General features: G+C 39.1%; 1 protein-coding gene across 3 annotated transcripts in view; it reads left to right on the plus strand.

Annotated features, from left to right (window-relative positions):
- The window catches only part of STEAP4 (STEAP4 metalloreductase), a 28,708-nt gene extending 18,300 nt beyond the window's left edge, over nucleotides 1-10,408 (plus strand). For all 3 annotated transcript variants that reach the window (XM_019285360.2, XM_010399201.4, XM_010399202.4), the window contains exons 2-5: nucleotides 5,231-5,686; nucleotides 7,050-7,577; nucleotides 7,968-8,132; nucleotides 9,135-10,408. In XM_019285360.2, coding sequence (XP_019140905.1) covers nucleotides 5,231-5,686; nucleotides 7,050-7,577; nucleotides 7,968-8,132; nucleotides 9,135-9,404 — 1,419 coding nt within the window. In that variant the 3' untranslated portion in view covers nucleotides 9,405-10,408. The remainder of the gene's footprint in view (nucleotides 1-5,230; nucleotides 5,687-7,049; nucleotides 7,578-7,967; nucleotides 8,133-9,134) is intronic.
- Nucleotides 10,409-14,097: the final 3,689 nt, after the last annotated feature.

Genomic DNA, 14,097 nt, shown 5'->3' on the forward strand with positions numbered 1-14,097 from the left:
AACTCGACATGAGCAAACTTTTTAGTATGGTAAATGTTAGAAAAAAAATTCAAAAGCAAACCACAAAAATGCAGTTTAGATTAAACTAATAAAAAGTAGGCTTCTGTGGAACTAGCAAAAGAAACATTTTCCAGTCTTTCAGTTAACCATTGTCAAAATAGAAGACTGCACTTACTGCAGATATACAGGGGGTTTCTTCTGGCAAAACTCCTATTCCAGAATTTCATTAAGTGGCGTAGATGCCAGAATAGACACTCTACTCATTAAAGCTGACAATCTGGCAAAGTTGAAAAGGGCTGCAAGCAAGTTAGAGGACAGCCTGTATATCAGAATGATCTTGAAAAACTGAAGCTACAGTTTGAAAAAATATGGTGCTATTCAACAGGGACAAGTGCACAACATAGCTCTGAGTCAGAAAACACTACAGAAATCAAGGATGGAGCAAGTGGCATGGGAGAATTCCAATTAAAGGATCGGGTGTAACAGGGTGCATTTGCATTAGTATTTCAGTTCTTCTCAGATGTAGAAGCAGATCATCACATTTCAAGCTTTGCTTTACATTACAGAGTGATCTTGGAATATATGAAATTAGATTCCTTACCACAAAAGGTGAGCCAGAAGATGTATTTTAGGTGGACCCAAATGCATTCAGCTCCTAGTGGGCATGCAGGCTACAGTGCTAGACTAAAGTTGGTCCAAGGTGGAAATCGGACACATGGATGGTGTGCAAATCATGAGCTCAGCACCAGCTGTGGCATGCCACATCTTGGTCCCTGTTGCCACACACTACTTGTTAAAGCACTCATCGCCTTAATGCATCACAAGGTGACTATTGAATCAGCTGTGCTGTGAATGAGACAAATGTGACAGTTGAATTACATGTAATCTATGAGGCAACTGAACCAATCCTTTTCTATCTGGTAAGATCTCTGTGAGAGTACTGCAGTCAGTTTTGGCACCACACTTTTAATTAACAGTTGGAGCAGTTTAGCCCAGAGAGATCAGAAGAAAGCCATGAGAAAGATCACCACTCTCAGAAACATAAGTTGCAGGAAAGATGTGGGACTGTTTTATCTCTAGAAGAAAAGGGTGAAATGGTAACAGCTTTCATGTCCAACAAAGGCTGCTGCAAACAGAAGGGGGGGGAAATTGACAGCTTTGACAGCTGTGTATACTGTGGGGGAGGCAATACAGATTGCTCATAGGAAAATCTGCCTAATAAAATGGCTGAGAAAGCAGTAAGCAAGGAGATTCAGCATCTCACAAACAGGTTAGACAAGCATCTGTCAGACTTGGTTTAAACACAGTTCATTCTGCCTTAGAAAGGGAGATGGACTCCATAACCTCTTGAGACCACAACCACAACCAGAGCAATTTGTTTTGCTCCTTTTTTAAACGGAAATAATAAAATTACTCTTTCCTGCTCCTTTCATCTTGTCATTCTAACTTTTGAATCATTCTGCTGATCTTCCATCTGCATTTCATGTTACATCTTTCTGACATTTCCATTATCCATCCCATCTCCCCCTTTCCACTTTTGGCATTGTACTTCAACTGTGGTATTGCTTCTACCAGGATATCGCTCCTTTTTCCCATGTGCAAAACAATGTGCCTGTCTTAATTCAATTTCCTGCATAATCAAATGTTTGCATATAACAGTTTAATGAAACATTCCACCTTCATTCACTTCCCCTAGTGTTTATGCAATGGGGAAAAATGACAGTGTTGCGGGTGACTTCTTTTTTTTCATTCAGCAACTCCTTTTATCTTTACTGACCAACTAAACTCAGAGATTACCACCATTTTCCTTAAAAGAGGATAACTCAGTGCAGAAGAGTACAAAATGCAGAGGAGAAAGGACGTGGTTAATCATTGCAGAAGCTTACATGGATTATCTTTCAAATAACAAAAGGCATTACTAGTGCTCTAATGTTAGGGGGATGGATGTAAGCAAAAATATTATGTATGCATACAAATCTCTATGGCTTTTTCTCAGAAAATATATAGCTACATATGTAAAAGAACAGACAATGATTACTGCATGCTTCTTTGCTGGTATTTCTTCTTTCCTCTGGTGCTTTGAGAGCACCCAGCTAACCCATGGGCATGGAGCAGAGCTCCACTGCCACTGACTGCTGAGTGATAGCCCAGTATCAGCCTTTGGGCTGAGCTCCCAGTTACCAAACAAACCTTGTGTCCCTTGCAATATGTTTCTGCTTCCCATCTTTCACCCTGATACATGACAATAAAACACCTCGTCCTGTAGAAAATTACTATCTTCTTACAGTCCAGCTACCTCTGTCATGAATCTGGGAGTCCAATTTCCTTCTTTTGACTTTACAACCACACAGTTGCCATGGGATGCTGCATTTTCTTCAAATACACACAACAGTGCCAAGATATGTCTATACACTCTCTATATGCTGGTATCCTATTGCCTGAATTAACCTCCAGATATTCACTGCTAAGCCTACAACAAAGACGTGTTGAAAGGAAGAAAAAGAAGGATTCTATGGAGAAAATTAACTGAATTACTGTGTTTTTAGAAGTCAGCATGGTCCAGAAGACCTGGAATTTAAAAGTAAACTTGCTTTGTCTTACATGGGATTTTCAGAAATAGCAGATGCAGTATCAGTTTTAAGATATAATTCATTCGTTAAAAAGTTCACTGGTGAATATTTTATTTCTAATACATAATGTGTGCTATCATAAAAGCTACAGGCCTCCTTATTAAGTAACTCTTACAAAGAAAAGGTGAATTCTGCTTAATTTATTCAAGCAAACTGTCTCTCTTGTTAAAAATGGTATTAAGCTAAATTAGGCCACAAGTACTAAAGAAAACCTTAATTCTCTTCAGCTTTCTATGCCTTATACATTTCCTTTACATCTTAGTACTTCAAGAAACCATATTTTGAAAAAAAAATATTTCTTCCATTAATTTTTCTTTTCATCTCCCTCTTTTTCTCTTCTCTGGCAAAACAAGATGTTCAGTATAAGTGAAGAGTGGAAGTACTTTATAGTCTTATTTCTTGTTGGTCGACTGATCTACCAAATATAATACTTGATATCATCCAAGTTTCGGTTTTTTTCAGTCTTACTTTGGAGAGGAGAATGTTCACTCAGCAATAACTTGAGGATTTCTTGAGGACAAATACAGATGTTTTGACCTGGATGATTTCATGTTACAAATAAGTTTTACTTTTTATTGTAGATAGGAGACTACTTTGTTAAAAACTAAAATTTAAAGGAAAAAGAGTTGAGTCATTAGCTATGGAGTTGGACCATTTATTAATATTACAGAAGCAACTCTTCTGTTCTTTTTGAAAGACAGACTAACCCCAGAAAGGAATTTTATAACTTTGAGTCATATTAGAGCCTCGTGGGACATTAATAAAGCCCTCAGAGAATGGTTTTCAAATATGTCAAAGGACTTTGCAACTTTATGCATGTGTTAGAGCACGCAAATATGCAAGACACATTCAGATGGGTCCCTTTGAGGATCTATTTTCATGCTCAGTGTACTACTTGACAAAGTACATGGAGTCCAGCTGCACAGAGCCAGGGTTAACACCCTGCTGCACTGCAAAGCATCCCATGGGACCTGTCCGAGCCACACAGATCCTCCAGCACACAGGTGCTCAGCCCTTCTCTGCCCGAATCCTCACCTTCCCTCATGACCAGAAGCAACTGTCTTAGCACCTTTCTAGACCAGGGCTCCCACAGCTCAGTGCAAGAATGCTGCTGGGCAGGCACTGATGCCAGCTGAGGGCTACATAGCTACATACAGAGGTAGTCCAAGCCAAAATCTTCACCGTGACTCTCAGAATAAGAATTTATGTGTCTATCTTGCTAGCAAAGCTTGCACCCTACAGCATAGGTCACAGATGTTTGCATGCTTGACTCACAACACTTATCCCTAAGTCATGGCATGTAGGGGGAAAATGAGGCTGGATTTTTTTTATTCACCAAACAAATTCAAGTATTGGGTCAAATAATTTAAAATCATGTCAGATTTTTAAAAAGCAAAAACTGCTTCGGCTAGAGAAAAATAAAAAAGGAAGTGAAGACATCATCTCAGTGTTTTTAAAAGGCAGTATGTTTAAATTGCAGTATTCTGAATGGTGCTTCACAGAAGAATGTAAGCAAAAGGTTCATAAACAGCAGGAGCAAAGCAGATGTTTTGGTTCTAGCTAACCGTTTCATGGATTTCTTTCCAGCAAATTGGAAAATCTGTTATTCCCACAGCTCTAATTAAGACAGTTAGTAAAAGACTTGAATCAGGGCTCCTGCAAATTAAATTGCTGCTCTAAGTACCAAACTGATGGACTGTCCAAGAGATGGGTGTCTCAGGATCTCCTGTTGGATGTCTTAGGTTTTCTGCTCTGAGTTCACCTTTTGTTAAGGGAGAACAGTATCTGGACCTACTGCAAGACCTTTGGAACAGACCTTTTTGATTCTGTATTTGTATCATCGGTCTCACTCTGCAAGTATAGAGCGACCACACGGCTATTGCATAGATAATACATTAAAGACTTTGAAGTTGCCAGGTGCAGTGATAAAGGAGGAGAGATAAAACCTCAAAGAGAATTTTACTATGAGTAATATATAAGTATCAAAAAATCTATTTTCAACATGAAATTTTCATGTCCACTGTCCGATTGCTTCATGGAACGTTCTTCAGGAAATTGAAGAACAATAATAAAGCAAACTGGAATTGACTACTTGCATTAAGGAAATACTGAGAACAACAATAGATAGGTTTATAGCTACCTTTTATAATAACCCTTCTTAAAGTATTTTGAAAAAGACCTTCCAGGTTCTAATCTGATTAAAAACATACTCCTCCTCAATGCTTTTCTATAGCATAAGTAAGCAGAAATTGCTCTGAAAAGTGTGCTACCCTTGCTCTCTCTGCTCCTGTTATTTTCATTCTATTTTCTCTTTGAGAGAGGAAAACTGAAACAGTTCAGTTGGATGTTAAAATCCATAAAATGGATGGAAAAGAGGGTGCTGGAAAACTGATGGAGAACTGAATATTCAGAATGTTTTTTTTAAAACTGTACATAAATCTTCTGAGACTGCGTATTCATAAGAGTGTGCAGGAATCATATTAAAGGGCAAGAAGATGCTAAGATGTCTATTTTGTACACCCAGAGTGAATACAAACCTTTCATTTCCAAGAGCCTGATGTTTTGCTTAGTTTGTTCCTATTACTTTTTTCTTTTAACAGATGAATAAAAATTCTTCCAACATAATGGCTTTGGCTCCTAACACTTCTAACAAAAGAGAGACAGTGTGCATATTTGGAACTGGAGATTTTGGGCGAGCTCTGGGACATAAGATGATTCAGTCGGGCTATCCCGTGGTGTATGGAAGCCGGAGCACCCAAATATCCAACCTGATTCCCAAGGATGCAGAGGTGTTGAGCCATGCGGAGGCAGCGCAGAAAGCTGCCATCATAATTATAGCAATCCAGAGGCAGCACTACAACTTTCTTATACCACTAGCAGAAATTCTCCATGGAAAAGTCTTGGTGGACATAAGCAACAACTTGAAATTAAACCAGTATCCTGAATCCAACGCAGAGTACCTGGCTCAGCTGCTTCCTGGCAGTAGGGTTGTGAAAGCCTTTAACACCGTGTCAGCCTGGGCTTTGCAGTCGGGCACTCTGGATGCCAGCCGGCAGGTAAGGCTGAGCAACGGGGATTTCCTCTGTCACAGAGTTACACATTGCATGGCTTCTTATCAGCTACACAAAACACACCTGGGACATCAGAATTAGGCAGGGTTGAGATGGTATTTTCACTGTAATCTCCCATTTCAAACTAAATGTGAGCTAAAATATACTTTGGGTTTTTTATATGGCATGACAAAGAATATAAATAGCTTGCCTCTGAACTCAGTGAGGTGTTTAGAGACCCTAGAGAAGTAAGGAAAGGAAGACAGCAGAGCTACAAAGAGACACGACATTCAGGAGAGTTACATCAATTGTTCATTGGGGTTGTAAAGTTAGACAGAAATGAGATAGGAGGAATTTTCAAAGCAAGAATAAAATGAAGACAGCAGAACATGGGAGGCAAGGGATATAACAGGGCAATGAGTATGGGCAAAAGAAGTATGCTGAAAGGAGAATAAATTACTAAAGTGTTCTAAATCATCACCACCTAAGTTTAACACAACATCAGTATGTGCAAACTGTTTTAACCAGCTCCTTAATCACAGGCCAGCAAGCACAGAGCTGGCTGTAGGAAGCAATACAGCAGCTTACTTGAAGAAAAATCATTTATTATGGCCCTGTTTTCTGCCTCTTCAAAGGACAGTGCTCTGGTACAACACATGAAATCACTCAGCTACTCAAACCATTGCTAACTTTGCTCTCCACTGCCAGATAAATGGTTTTGGCTAGGGACCCAAGGGCTTCCAATCCTAGACTCTATAAGCCTTCATCATCTCAACAAGAGCAGAAATTGCCCCCTTTCTCCCAGTTCCAAAAGGATGATTGTCTTATGTACTCACAGAAAAGATGGTTTTTTCACTATTTTACTAGACCTGGAAAGAATTAATATTTACTTTCGTGACAGGGAAATCATGTTTTAAAGATCTCTGTTCTCACTTCCCTGGAGTACTTAAGGACCACTATAGCAGCGACTGAAAATTTTGCTCTTACTTACTGCTATTGAAAATTTTGCTTCAATTTAGTCCTATAAAATCTGCTGCTTAAAAACTACTTGCAGATCTTCAGAAAAGTATTTCAAGTCTTCTATGCAAAGATGTGTATTAAGCATGTTATACATTGCTCTTTCCAGATATAAAATTTTGCCACTTGAAACAATCTCCATCCCCAAAGTAAAGAATCATATTTGAAGTTCTTTGACTTGTTTGGCAAAAGTACCTATAGGCTACTTTTTGCCTATCTTAATTAAGGTCAGCAGGAAAGCCAGCAAGCAGCCTAGGAAGCTTGTGCTTACCGTCCATATCTAGGCAGGACAGCAGTAGATAATGCCACAAAAATCTGTAAAAATAAAACTTCTGTTTGTTTTTGTCTGCAGGTATTTGTCTGTGGAGATGATGTGGAAGCTAAACAAATGGTGATGAATATTGTTCGTGCACTGAGTCTCACTCCACTAGATAAGGGATCCCTCTTGGCTGCTCAGGAAATAGAAAATTACCCTCTGCAACTCTTTCCAATATGGAAGTTTCCCATCTTTTTGTCCCTTGGCCTAACTGCATTCTTCTTCTTCTACTGTTTGGCTCTTGATGTAATTTACACTTATATTTATGAAAGAAATAACTTTTCATTTTTTATTGCAATTACCATTCCAAATCGGGTCTGCCCTGTAATGGCACTCATCCTTCTTGCCTTGGTTTATCTTCCTGGTATATTTGCTGCAATTATTCAGTTATACAGAGGTACCAAATACCGCCGTTTTCCAGACTGGCTGGACAAATGGATGCTGTGTAGGAAACAACTTGGACTAATAGCCTTGGCATTTGCTTCCCTGCACGTTGTGTTCACTCTCGTTACTCCAATGCGTGCCTTCGTAAGTTGGAGAACCAGCAAAGGAATCATCTCCCAGGTAAGTTTTGTTCCCTGATCTATGTCTTGCTTTCTTCTGGCCCTGTTAAAATACTGCCTTCTATCTTGAGCTTCAGAAATCCATGTGGACTGTCCAATGTCCTTTAAAACAGAGTAATATTCCTAGCTTCTGTGTTTCTTTTAAACATTGATATATCTACGTTTTGTTGATATTATGTTGAGCTGAGGGGATTTCTGGCCTCAGTCTTCCTCCTAGATAGCTGACATATTAAAAACGTAATCAGGGAAAATGTAAACAGTATTTCTCCATATACCTTCAAGAATAGAATATATTTTGACTTTCTGATCTTACTTAACAAAGGACATTTTTTTCTACTTATTGATGCTAGAACTGCTATCACTAAAATACACCTGTTCTTCTTTTCTTCAGGTACTGAACAATAAAACAGAACCACTCAGCAACACCAATGCCTGGATTAGTGACTCTTACTTGGCTTTGGGAATTTTAGGATTTTTTTTATTTGTTCTTCTGGGAATAACTTCCTTACCTTCAGTCAGCAACAATGTCAACTGGCGAGAATTTCGATTTGTACAGGTAAAAAGACCACTTCTAAAAAAACCTTCTTCTAATAAAACCTTCTTCCCTTATAAACAATGCCCATGGGTGGGTTTATTAGAGACTTACGGCTTTCCTCCATTAGTATCTCCAAATGTGATCAGTGCACTATCCACCACCACACAGTGAAAAAAACATCTACATGGCCATATAGCTGTATAAACCCACAACTGCTCTGATGGCTGCTTATGGTACAGCTGGGATTACTGCATTAACAAGAAAAGCTGGGAAGGTGTGAGCTCCTAAATGAAAAAAGAAAGCTGATTTTGACGTCAAATTCCACAACTGTACTAAGTCACAAAATAATTTAGCCATTTATTGGACTAATTTTTTTTGGTTCACAAGATAATTCAGTTAAAATGGATATGGAAATTACTTTATAACTCAAATCTTCTCAATGCCAAGCATCTAAAGAGAATCTGCAATTTCTGCAGACTGTAAAAACTGCTGTGACTGTAAACAGGCTGCCCGTGGAAACACTATAATCTCAGCTCTCCGTTTGGAGGAAGTTTGGTGCAAGCTGCCATGCCCCTGCAGGAGCTGGGCTGGAAGGGAGGGGAGGCAAGAGAAGGGGAAATTACTATCAATGAATGTTTTATCAAGGCAAAAAACTTGCACAGTATGGTACTTCTGGATGGATTAGCACTAGGGCATAAAAAATCTTGGATCTCTCCACTGAATGTCAGCGTTTTCTCTGCTTTTTCACAAATATGACAGCCACTAGGCAGTATGTGTGAGCTAGGAAAAGTTATCAGGGTTATTGATGGAGAAAAAATCAAACTATTGCATCTATATCCATTTGAATTTATCATTTTTTAAAATAATAAGAGCCTTTATGTTATATAAAACAGTTTCATTTCACCAGTCCCCAAGCTGGCACGTGCCACAAATCTGTGTCCTTAAAATTGCATTTTTTTCTGGTTTAATTTACTTTTTTAACCTCCATTTGTTTCCTTCTTTCTTTCCTTCATTCTGGTTTAGTCCAAACTGGGATATCTGGCACTGATTTTGTGCACTGCACACACGCTGGTTTACGGTGGAAAATGGTTCCTGAGCCCATCAGCGTACAAATGGTATCTTCCAAACATCTACATACTCTCCCTCATCGTTCCATGTGCTGTACTGGTTGTCAAATTTGTGCTGATATTTCCTTGTGTAGACAAACCTCTCACACAAATTCGACAGGGCTGGGAGAGAAATCCTAAACACTCTGAACAGTCAAACTACATTATCAACAAGTCTGCTGTATAATTAGACTAAACTGTATTATTAAAAAAAATATTATGGGGGCATATCAAAATGAAGTCTTAAGCTTACTCTATCTGGAGAGGGAGAGAAAAAGAGAAAACTTGGCCAGGCTCTGTGTAAAACCAAGCCACCCCAATGACAAGCTTAAAATACAAATGAGGCCTTTGAGTTTCTGCACCCCAGGCATGCTTTCACAAAGGTGCAGACCCTCTCTTTTTGCTCTGTATACTTCCCCTTGCCTATTTACCCTCCATTTCTAAGAAGGGTATGTGAGAAGAAGGTGGTGTTCCATGTCCCTCAGTTGTTCTTCCAAATTCCTCCAGAGCTGGGCAGAAGCACAGCAACCTTTGGTGTTAGACAGTGTTTGCTCCTCTTTCCAATCCTGCCCATTAGGACCCAGGTCTACGTGCACCTACACACATCCACAGAGATCCATACGCACACCTGCATGAGTTTCCACACATTTCCCTTTCTAGCCACAGAAGCTACCAGCGCCAAGAGAACAGGTGCATGATGGCTGCTAGCTAAGGAACAGAGCTTTGCCTCCTAGCATTAGTTTATCCTCCATTAATATCTGATCCAAGGAGGGCTATGTTGATGCCTTAGTTGAGTAAGATTTGTTTGGTTTGTGCACAGGAACCCTGATGTTCAAAGTGTATGAGTCAAGGACTGCTGAATCTTTGCTTGTACTGCTCTACCAGAAATTCAGGGACAAGGGAAAGGAGTAGAGATCAAAATGGCAGAGATGTGAGGTGCTTACAAGCCTAAGTTTTTCAAGTATAGGCAAAAAATGATCAAAAAAAAAAGATTTTTAATGTAAGCAGTGAGTTGTAAGAAAAGAAACTGAAGGAAAATCCTTTTATATCAAGGGTTATATGTCATGGTTATATCTCATGAAGATAATATTGTTGATTTTTCAAAAAATAAATCATTGGATGTGATATTACAGATATTCTATGAAAATACACATATTTTAAAGACAATAAAGTGGGTTTTTTTACACTGTTGAGCTCTGTTATCATTTCGGGAACATCTTCTGCTAAGATGCAGCTGCTGGTGAGCTCAGTTGCACAAAGGTGTTGGGAAGCCTTGGGACAAAGAATAAAATGGGATCCTGTCTTTAGCCAGCTGCCTGGACTCATCTTACTCCATCTTTGCTTCTCGGATGCTCACATAAGCAGATCTTTGCTTAGTCATCCAAGTAGGCTGAGGATGTTGAGGACAAACAGGATCCACCTGGGATGGTGACTTCCTGTTAAATTGCAAACAGAAGATCCAAAACTCTCCTTTGGACTGTAGAATAAAGAAAAGACAAAATGTGTTGGTTTTATAGGAAGAGAATTGCTTACTATTTTTTTACCTCTCTGCTGTTCTCCGTGTCCATACAAAGACATACAAAGGCATACAAAGACATATTCACATATGTGAAAGTATAAGCATGTTAACTAGTACAGCTAGCTGTGCTTTCAAACAAGCATTATCAAGCAACTTTAAAAAATAAAATAAAAAACAAACAACCATCTGAACAATACTTCAGAAAACATTTCTCAACAATGGAGTATTTTTAAATTCTGGATATACATCCCCTCTTCATGTCATCCTCTGTCCCAGAATCTGTTCTTAATACCCAAAAGAATGGTAAAGTAGTCTGGGATATCAGCAATTGACGGAGCCAGATTTCTTAGAAATAATTCTGGCACCAAGTACTCTTGCTAACCAGCACTGGTTCGTACGCTATACTTGTCCTAAACTGATATGCATATGTTGATATAAGTCTTCACAGAAGTTTTTCTTGACCTGTGCCATGATGGAGTAGTACTACGCTTCAAGCTTCCTTTAGTGATTTTCCACTGAATCATTTATTGCAGAAGGGATCAGGTATAGGCTCAACAGTCCCAGGTGACAACACTGTTGTGAGGATGCCTGTAACACCTCTTTACAGCTCCCTGGAGAAGAGGAGAGAGAGATGGAAGCAGCAGAAAGAGAGGAGGACAACAAGACAGAACAAGAGAGAGAGAGAGATTGTGTTTGCATGTGTACAAAGGCACAGACAAGAGCAGAAAATAAGTAGCAGCAGTCTGAGTGAATATCCTCTAGATTTGCCATTTTGGTGGTAGATTCCAGTCTCAGTGACAGTTACTCCAGATTTATGTTATTACCAGTAGCAACAGTTCCAAAGCACTGACACATATTGGGTTTTGATATTACTTTATATAAGGATTTATTTTGGGGGTTTCTGCCTATCCCAGTACCTATTTAAAACCTGCCCTTCCTCTCTCACAGCTGAGCCGGTGGGTTGGAGTTTAAACTGTGACAGCCATGGCAAGTCCTATTTAAAAGCTGTGCTTTGTGAAATACAAACAGTGCAAGTGCTTTGCATCCTTTCCTCCCAGTGAACAGGCTCCTGTGTGTTTTCTGAGGGCCTTGTGTTAAAAGAGGCCAAACCAAGTCTTCTTCACCCTCACCAGGAACTAGCACAAAGTAACCGTGGCCTGACTGAATGCTGCTTTGTACACTCACTCACAGCTAATCCATAGTCTCAAACACCCACAGGACTGTCCTCCTGCAGGCGAGACAAAGGAACTTCTTTGGGATGGATATCACGTTGCGTTTGTTAAGTGAAAACAGGCCAAGATGTACTGGAAATGCAAAGCAGCTGGGTACGATTTGCAATTTGCTGTTTACTGCAAGGATAAAGTGCCAATAGTGCCTGTGTACAAACTGAGGAGGCAACGCTGTTTGCTTGCATGGGGTGTGTGCAGCAGCTCCCAGGAGCAGATCCAGAGCATCTGAACTCAGCAGCAGGTGCTTTGTTGACTTTGGTAGATAATAGGTCAGATTTCATCACTCAGATCTGAGTGAGGGATTTCATATCTTCTTCATAACCTCTTGTTCTTGGGCAACTGGGGAGTATTTGCTTTACAAAGTTACATATTTACTTCCTGAACATGGCAGAGAAAACAAATTCAGCAATTGTACTGGTAGTTAAAGTATTCAATGGTAGTACTTTAAAAACAATAGCCAGTGCCAGGAAACCTGTTGGTAGCTTGTACGAATTACTCATGGCTGAGATCTTGGTATTCTGTTTTTTTTCCTTTTATGTACTGACAAAGCCTGGTCAAAAAGGAGATCAGAAGGATCCTGAAAGGAATTTTGGAAAGGGTGTTTTCCACATGGTTTCCAGAAGCCAAGAAAAGCTTTTATGTGCACATGTACATAATGCCATTCTTAGAATTCCTGCAGGAATAAAGCATTGATTCACAATTCTACTTCTAAATCAGAGTCAACACTTAGAAAATACAAATTACAGCATTTTAAATAAATGGTCACATGGATATTGTCACAGTAACAACTAAGTTTGGATTTCATTACATAAGAATGTTTTATTCTTATGCACTACAGCATAGTGTGGGTAGACCTCTATATCCTTCATGATAGAGCTAATTTAACTGTTTATCTTTTTTTTATACCTAGGGAATATCTATTTTAATCAAAAAAATAGACTTATTAGTGAAAAGAAAGTCTTTTAATTAATTAGATTTCTGTGAAACAGAACGGGATTTCAGACACACACTGGCCCCAGGGGATGCAGCTGACACCACAGATACTGCTGGATCCTGAACGATGGAGATCTGAGCAAATCCCTTCAGTTCCACCACACTGCACTGCAAGCCTTGAGATCTTCAACTTATTTTTGATCTGCAGCACAACCTTCTGTCAGGCTTCTCTGCCTTATCTAACAATCACCTTTCACTCCAAGACATGCACTTTGTGACCCACTCTACAAAGCCCCTTTATTCCTGTATGTCAGGTTTTTTCAGCTTCACTCTTGTAACCTCCTACGAGACACAATATTTTACAAGAGCATATTTTGTTTCAAACATTGTTGAGCACGTTGGATTCACTAGCCCAAAAAAAGAACTAGTGAATATTATGAACACTCACAGTAGCTATGTAACCCATGTTTGCCTGTTCTTCCTTACTATGATTAGCATATTTAATAAGCATTCAGTGTTCTCATAATAGCCTAAATATGGTTTCTCTTTCACACAATTTGTAAGCTTTTCTCTCCTACAGAGACTATTTTTTATCTCTGCATTATACAGGTGGATCTCCTGTATCACTAATTTCTGACCTTAACATGAATTATTTTATCCTCAAGGAAGCTGACATTCCTCAAGTTATCATTTATCTATTACCATGGAAAACGACACATCTCTTATTCTTGCACATTGCCTTAATGGTGTTGACTCTGGGAACCCAAAATTGACATAAATATTAGCTCTGACAAGACTAGACCCTACATATTAATTTCTTATAAGCAATCTCAGTGCTGTAAGAAAAATACACTACAGAATCTTGACAGGACATGCACAGACCTCAGAGTACTGCATGAAACTTAGCTAATATCTCCAAATGCTGCAAGCCAGAAGTGGTAAATTTTGTTCTTATGTCTTCACACGCATACTTTATTCCTGTCTCTCTTTTTGCTTCCACATCCAGATTTGCTTATTATTTGAGATACAATCCCTTCACTGTGCTTGCTTCTCTTCATATGTGCTCAGATTTAAACTAGGAATAGCTTAACTGCAGTCAGTAGACTCAAGGTAGTAGTAGTAAGATTAGTAGTAGTAGTAAGATTAGTAGTAGTAGTAGTAGTAGTTGTTCGGACGCAATAGTTATCCATTAGTTATCC

This window comes from Corvus cornix, chromosome 2 (genome assembly GCF_000738735.6).
Source record: "Corvus cornix cornix isolate S_Up_H32 chromosome 2, ASM73873v5, whole genome shotgun sequence".
NCBI classification, from domain to species: Eukaryota; Metazoa; Chordata; class Aves; order Passeriformes; family Corvidae; genus Corvus; species Corvus cornix.